Source organism: Scomber scombrus, chromosome 12 (assembly GCF_963691925.1).
Source record: "Scomber scombrus chromosome 12, fScoSco1.1, whole genome shotgun sequence".
Taxonomy (NCBI): domain Eukaryota; kingdom Metazoa; phylum Chordata; class Actinopteri; order Scombriformes; family Scombridae; genus Scomber; species Scomber scombrus.
In genome coordinates, this window is record NC_084981.1 from 13,299,951 (window position 1) to 13,308,458 (window position 8,508).

General features: G+C 39.1%; 1 protein-coding gene across 1 annotated transcript; it reads right to left on the reverse strand.

The window, feature by feature from the left end:
• Nucleotides 1–480: 480 nt before the first annotated feature.
• On the reverse strand, nt 481–7,232 carry mlip (muscular LMNA-interacting protein; the record flags this gene model as incomplete). Its single annotated transcript, XM_062431012.1, has 9 exons — nt 7,134–7,232; nt 4,991–6,553; nt 4,169–4,240; nt 3,653–3,727; nt 3,483–3,566; nt 3,292–3,342; nt 1,794–1,838; nt 698–760; nt 481–567 (listed from the first exon to the last, which is right to left on the reverse strand). Coding segments are annotated over exons 1-9 (2,139 nt in total), but the record flags the coding sequence as incomplete, so codon positions are not given.
• Between the last annotated feature and the right edge of the window lie 1,276 nt (nt 7,233–8,508).

An 8,508-nucleotide genomic window follows, 5' to 3' on the forward strand; every position in this document is an offset into this window, starting at 1 on the left:
AAACATGATCGTTGTTAGTAGTCTTTGAGGTCGTTTCTAAACAAACTAATGTGACCATAATCTTTGTGACAAAGGAACGTGTCACGCACCGCAGCGGTGTTGCTCATTGACATGTTTTTAAAGGTCTACACAGAGAAATGCAATATATCAGACTTTGGATACACACACAATATTTGTAAGTAGGATCAATTCATTGATGTTTTGGCTCTACACGTGAGATTTGTTGACTGTAAAAAAATACTAAGTGACATCCTTATTTGTCTATTTTAAATATAAAAATCTATATTCTATTATAAATAAGTTTGGTGCATACCATTCGCATATTAACTAAAACTGCTATTATTTGGATTTGAAAAGATATAATGATGCAATCTTGTCGTCTCTCATCTTTTCCATGTTGACATCCCTGCATTATACTATGAACTTGTGACACCAGCCTACCTTTTTGTTGTCAGTTGAGGTCTGGTTGACAACAAACTGCCTGAAGGGGTTGGGATGAAACTCTTCTTCATCTTCCACTCTCAGTCTTGGAATGGCTGTCATCGGGCGAATAACCCCGGGCTTTGTCTACACAGAAGGATTCAGTGTTTGACAGCAGACAGGAAATCCTTTTCAAAGGTTTCTTTCTGAGACATTATTTCATAATAAGATTGCACTAGGAGGTTAAAATTGATAAAATGATAATTCAATGTCTGACCTTTTTATGATCCATCAGCTTTTTGTCAATGCCAGCAGATGGTTGCAAGCTGCATAAAGATGCCTGTTTAAACAATGTGAAAAACAAACATTAATATAATCAAAGTCCTCTAGTTTTTAAATTAACAGCGAAGTGTGAAATGAGCTTCATCTCAAAGAAAAATAGAAATCATTGAAGCATCATACTATAAACCACAATAAACACCTAGTGCTTGACAAGTGAGAAAAACACATTTTGTCAGCATGCAAGAATAAAGCTTACCCTACAAATAAACAGTGAGTTTTCTTGTGCCAGCTGTGCATGAACATCTGCTCTCTGCTCTAATTAGTCTACATTCAATTAACTTCCAGTCCAATCCATCCAATGGCCTTTTCTTACTGTTAAGTTTTAAGTAAACCTTGTCTTATTTAAATAGTGGCAAAACACACAAAACAACACCAATTCAAGGTCCTCTTTCTATCTTTTTCTGGAGATGTTAATCATATGAAATAGTATCATATCATCAGTGGAATAAGATTGTCATGGAAAGGGATCTTTCGACATGCAAGTTCAGTAGTTATTATTATTTCATCCATAGCACCACAGAATTTTTTGACACTGGATATAACACACACACACACAAAAGAAGTTGTCCGTTAGAGTCATTATTTTCATGTGACAAACTTCATGTACTCTTTTTGGGGGAACATCAGCAATTTGTGATTCAGATTTGTTCTCATTTCGTGACAGCTGTGTGTTGTTGCTGTTGGTAACAGCAGTGGAGGGAGGTCAAGAAGTTGATTACTTGCCATCTGGTAAGATGTCTGAATAATCTCTGTGTGTATACATATTTTGAATCAGTAAAGTTCCACATGGGAAATCATTTCTTTATAGGTTTGAGGACCCTCTGTCGCTCATAATACAAGTTTATAAATCATGAAATGTGTCTTTGTCACGACACCTCTGACTTGTGAATTCGGGGCCAAAACTGAAAATTTGAAACTCAACATACACACAGTAAGTGTGTATGTTGGTCCTGATGGGGTAAAAACCTGAGAAAAATCTGGGGCAATTTTTGAAAAGAAAACTACCCAACTCACATATGTATTATACTCACATATTTGGTTTCACGTCCCAAGGATCTTGGAAATGATGAGTGGTTCTGCAGAAACAAAGGAAGAAAGAATCAACTGAAGCAAAACACAAGCCTCGCCCGATGGGAACATTTTACAAAAAAATTATCGAGCATTTCAAATTGGTGACACTCACTCCTGCAAAATGACTGAAAGGACGATGATGACACAGCTCATGGACTAACTGAGCGTATCTTAACATTAGAGACAGTGAGTTGTGAATCTAATTCAATTTTTAGTTTCTATCTTCACCCTGTGTTTGTTATGTTAATAAGCAGACCCATTAACTCCTCTTATTTCTTGTAGCAGAGTTGCTTTGCTTTCTCTTTTCTTGGTCAGTGATAGAAATGCATACATTTTCTGAACTGTATTGATCCTCACGTGCATCTATATTCACAGCATCCATAAGACGACAGTGTATTCTTTTCCATACATATACACACACTCGTTTCCTCTGGAAACCCACGAAAAGCGTTCTCCTTTGATGAATATTGAACAGATGTCTTTCTATTCCTTGTTCCCATGATTACACAGTCAAAATTCACTTTTATCTCACTTCCAGTTTGTGTTTCAGTAAAGCACAGTGGAGAGCACTTGTCTCCATGACTCAGAGCTTATTACAGTTTTGCATTTCCTGTTTTCTATTTTATCTTACTTTAATGATTAAGTCTTTTAATTACAATTTTATCAAAGCTGGAAGCTTTCTGTAATACAAGTACAACATTGAGCATCCAGAGTCACACATATTACATTATCATTGTTTATTTATTAAAGTAACAGAGTAACACTCTAAAGCAGCATGCAATTAGTCAATTTCATATTTACATAACTTAAAGGCCATATTTACACCTGGCTAATTTGATCTCAATATTCAAATTAGCTGGGTGGTGCTGGCGGACCTCCAGGTCAGGAAAACCGCTGCCATGAATGTCACTCATATTCATTTCTAGATTACTTTTTGCAAAGAAAGGCTTCTGGCTACTGATACTGCTTGTAGCTTTTGTTGGGCATATTCGAGTCAAAATCATAGTATTAATGATATTTTCACCAAAAGAATGTATGTTTTTCAGCCTTAAGCCAGCTTCTGAACTAATTTAGTTTGACTGTATTCATTAGGCTATTTTAGTCATTTTTAGCTTTTTGTGTACATTCAGGCTATGGTTAATGCTTTTCCATCTACATTTAAAAACGGTATTTTTTTCTTGTGATTCTTTAAAATATCAGATTGTACTTTTATGATGACATTTTATTACACTAAACCTCTGATGGACCCACCGGTGGGTTAATCATCACAAGCTCATTTTGTGCAAGTGGGTAAAACTTGCCTAAAGTTTCCACATATATGCAAACTTTTATATTTCTAGAGAAGATACATTTTTTAATGTATAATAATGTGATATTGTTGTACAGTTTTCTCTACATTTTTGATGCCTTCATTACAGACAATAGAGAGATAACAAGAAACAAGGGAACAAACTTTACCTGTACACCTGCAGGTGTCGATGATCTGGAGGTCTGGGGTGATGATTTGCTCTAAATGTTGCAATAATAATAATAATAATAATAATGATAGTAATAATAAATGCAATAATAATCAATTACTTTTAACAACACAAACCAAGATCTCACATGTTTCATTCAGAATGAATATTGATATAATAAATTGAACTCACTGCTGGAATGGAATTTGCCAATATTTCATCAATAGTCGCATAAAGTTCCTCTGACTGTTGCCGGAGCTGAGCGGGTGAGCACATCTATTGAAAGCAAGACAATAAGTGATGTTAGTGGTCTGTCATGTGAATTGAACGGTGAAAACCAGCAGTGATGTGTGCAGTAATACCTCAGCGTGGGTGTCAACACCTCTGTCCAGTAGGTCACACGGACTCTCTTCTCTCTCCACCTGCTCGTCTATCGCCTATGAATTCAAAAGAGGGCGGACAGATTCAGCTGTATGTGAGTGATTACACAGCAGACAGACAGCATTGCAACATCTCCTCCAGACAATTCATATTCATCTACTCTGTTGTTCGCAGACAGCTCCTCCTTCTCTAAATATATCATACTGCAGAGGTAATAAGACCCCAATGTGTTATGTTTTGTTTTTATGTCCCTATTGAGCCTGATTTACTTGTAATAAGGTTTAAAATGGACACTTGTCTATATAAGATTAATCTTTTTTATGCAAACGTCATAGCTTAGAAGTTTATTCCCATTTTACTTTCTTTGCATAGCTCTCCAGATAGCAACATTTGCTTAAAGTGCCTGCATAAAACTCCCATCAGAACTTCATATTGCTGGATATTCAACAGGATAACAAGCTGCATTAGTGGGATTAGAGGCATATAAGTGAACTCACCTGCTGATCCAACAGAAGGGTGTTTGTGGGAATGGCAGCGAGGGATTTGTAGCTTAACTTAATCTTGTGTGGCTGAAGTTTATAGAGAGAGAACAACAGACAATGAATATAAATGAATTTGCCATTCAAATGTCACTGTTTTTTCTGCAAATAGAATTTCTGCAGAATTTCACAATATGTGTTTTACATTTATTTTGGCAGGCTTTCACTCTGCTGCAAGCTACTCGTCCTCATGCAAAACAGACATGGCACAGTCGCCCAACATCAAGAACAATACTAAAGTGTGTCGACTGCTTTCACAGCGCTGGAAACTACATCACCTTGATGCGGCTAAGATGGCTGATTCAACATACTGGAAATGTCACCAGAAAATACAGTTGCAGCCAAGTTTACCACACTGACAGGCAAGAACACAGGATGACTGTATGAAACAAACTGGATTCTTGATAGTTGACGCTAAAAGTTTCATGCTGTTACTTAACTTCAAGCTGAATATCTGATCTCACCAAAAATTTTGTTTTAAAAAGCTGCTGCATTGATTTTTATGATGATGTATTTCCTCTTTGCTTCAAAATATGGCAATGAACAGCTAATCTGCAGGGCAAGTATCTATCTGTGAATGATGTGGCAGAGACAAACAGATAAACAGAAATCTAAAAACAGCCTCACACAGGGGACAGGACTTGATATCCAAATATCAAGTGAGTGAACTCTGTTTTTAACTACATAGCGTGGGCGACTCAAAGAACAGTCTGTCACAGAACATTAAATAATATCCTCACTTTAAACAAGTCATGCATACATGGCAAGCAGAGCAGCTACCTTTCTTTTTTTACCCTCCCTGTCACTGTAGTCTGATATTCCACCCCCCGGCCTTGGAGAGGGCGTGGAGCGCAGGGAGAGAGAAGGGGATGGGGTGAAGTCTCTGAATGGCAAAGCTGGAGAGGACATAGGTGTGGGGGTGGTGATGGGGGACGACCATCCAGGAAAAGTGATGGGTGTGTAGCGGGAAGGAGACAGACAGTGAGCCTTGTGAAAAGCCTGTGATGACGTTGTGTCACTTCTCTGGGAATCGTAGTGACTCCTCTCTGACTCACACCTGCCTGTGGCATTTTGTAAAGGAGGGAGAGGTGATGCTGTGTCTGTGCGCACGGGGAATACTGTGGGAGTGAGGGAGCGTGATTTAGAAGGCCGAAGCGGAGTAGGGCAGGGAGAGGGTGATCGTAGCTGTTGAGAAAGCCAGTGAAGCTTTGATAGAGATGAATTTGGTGAGCGACTCCCTTTCTGGGGCACAGAGGTCTCTTGGTCATTTACAGGTTTAGAGGATGGCGATATGAGTTTTTTAAAGTTATTATCCATATGGCCCTTGAGGTACATGTGAGAGTTGCTGGGCTTCAGCTCAGGGGACTCTGGCTTGGAAACTGACATGTGAGAGTGTTGCACTTTTTTGAAAGTTGCACAATCAGATATTTCCTTTTCATGGTTTGGTGAAAGTTTTGAGCAAAGCAGAGGCAGTGGAACTCGGGGTAGTATGTAGCTCTTCACCCGCTCCACTCTCTGCAAACTGTTTGAGTGAATCTGATCTGAGCATCTTGTCACAGGACAGGTTCTGCTGTGGTCATTTGGCCGCACAGTTGGAGGAGCAGTGATGCATCTACTGGGCTCCCTGTGAACATGGTTCTGACTATCTATAGATGCTGATGAGGAGAACCTGGAAGAATACTCCAGGGGAATTGAGGCCACACTGGAGGCTGCTGAGCAGGCGTTACAGAAAGACAGGGTCACAGGGTTAACAGGCCAGCAGGGCGTGTAGGGCCTCTGCAGAGAAGGGGACAGAACAGGAAGGCGACCTTTTCTCAGGATTGCCGTGAGGAGGGAGAGTCTGGTAAGAGGAGGCCGGTGCCGGGGAGGAGGGTACTGGGGACAGACAGAGGAGGACAGGCTCTCACAGGATGAGAAACAGGTTTGAGGGATGTTAACCAGACTAGAGCCGGGAGCGAGAAAGTGCTGTTTGACCTGAATCACAGCAGGGGAGAAGACACCAGAGCGGACAGAGGAGCAAGGGGAAGCAGCAGACCAGCTCTTCTCTTTGTCCCAGCCCTCAGAGAGGATGGACTCTCTAGATGAAGCCGGGGTAGGGAACAGGTCTGCAGAGTTTGTGGGACTTATTCTGTCTTCATACACAGATGCTGTGTTAGAAAAGAAACCCGAGCTAACCTCAGTACGTCCAGAGGTACCCTGACACGGCCATTGGGAAATACCCCCATGTTTATCAACAGCTGTTTCCATGGAAGCCGTCCAGTCGGCGACGTGTTTCGGTGTATTTTCAGACTGAGCACCGACTGGAGTCGAGGTTTGAGAGAGGTTCATGTAGTCCAGAGGAGGCTGAAAAACAAGAAAGAGAAAGTGTTTCTTATTTATGTTAATTGGCTACAACTGATGTGATTTGTTTTTTTTGTTTTGGCTTGTCAATCTGAAAACCCACATCTTTACTGAAAAATGTCTTTCGCCTCAAATTCTGAAAAATGTTGGACTTGCAAATGAAAGTTTGCAACAAGTTTCTGCCCATTAGATCTAATTTGTGCGAAGGAGAAAGTACTTTGATGGAGCCGCTGTCTGACACATCATAAAAGTTGACCTGTAATAAACCCTATTATAAAGCAGAGCCTTTTAACTTTTTTGAACCTTTCAAATATTAACTTATTCTTAGAATATAATTAAACTGTCAAGTTTAAGAGGCAATACATTTCCACCTTGGACAGTTATATTGTTTTTTAATTGATCTCCTGGTTTCAATACATGTCAACTTCAAAAATATATGTTTTAAATTAGACACACTGCAAGTACACAGTTATATTTCACACACATTCATACATACAAAACACAGGTATATAGGATGTTCAGCACAAATCTTTCTGTCACAGTCCCCACATGACATTGAAAGAGCTACTGCTGTTGTACTTACTTCAAGCTTTGTCTCCGCTTGGATCATGTTTCCTGCTCCTCCCTCCACCGAGTCCTTTATAAAGACTATCTCAGCTTTGAAAATCTTTGGATCCGACATGCTCCCCGTGGTTGTGTTCTCATGGGACACAGCTAAGTTCTGACAGGAAAAGATGAAGCAAACGTTTAGGAGGAACTGAGCAAAGTGAAACCGGAGATGAACTTCAACGAGCCCCCTATGCGTAGGGGTGTGCTTGGTTTCACCACACCACATGCCCCACACATATAATTCACTTGTACACACACATGTCCTGCTGACTGTGTCCCACATGTCTGTCTACACACAACTTTGAAGTATTTTTACATCACAAAAAGTACTATAAATATGTATCTTTTGGATGATACCAGTAAAAGTAACATTTTCAAATCTTACACACAGGTGGATTTTATTAGTGAAATGCTGCTACAGCCAACATGTACTACTTGGGTAAAGTAAAGGGAGAAACTGTGGTCAAGGTTAAACTAAACCAACACTGATTGTTGGAAATGTTCAATATATACAGCTAAACATCCATCTGATCTTGTCCCTAAAATGTTTCTGGTTACTTGTAAAAGGCTATAATAACACTGACCCTATTCCACCTTTGCTTCTTAAATAGATTCTTCACGTGATCACAAACTGTCAGTAAAACATAAGTCATGTTTGAAACCACACCTTTTTTATCCCTTTTCTGGTGAGGACAATCTAATTAGAGCATGTATCATTAGAGCATGTATCTCATTTAATGCAAAAATTATTCAGGTATGTTGTACTCCAGTTTCGTTAATAGGTGCCTTCCCAGCTGAGTAATACACTAATTGGACATTTGCTCTCTTAGATTCATTAAACAAATCAATTAAAAAGTGGCTCATGCCCCAATACCAATGAACACAAGGGATTAAAGGTAAAAAAAATATATAGTTTTCTGCATGGTGATGTACAAGCATGTGATTTGCAGTATGTAAATTGAATGAAATTAAATACTAGGGTAGTGTGGGAAGAAATGGATTTTGCTTGCTGAACATATTTTCTCACCAGTTTACTTTCAGTCAATATTCTATCAACTACCTCTGTTGGGAATAAACTTTATTGAGAATGCCCCCCAGATAAATAACAACCAAAAAACTTAAATCAAGACTATCTAGATTTGCATGGTTCCCATGTTTGACAAATTAATTAAGGTTGTCACATTCTGATGTGAAATGTGCTATGAATCTGAAATTAATGAACTATTTAAAGGAATATTCTGAGAAAATAAGTGTGACATTTACAGTAAGTGGAGCTAAAAGGGTAATGACATGCATTACTACTGACATGAACTCCCACATTTATTATCCTAAAAATATACATATAATAC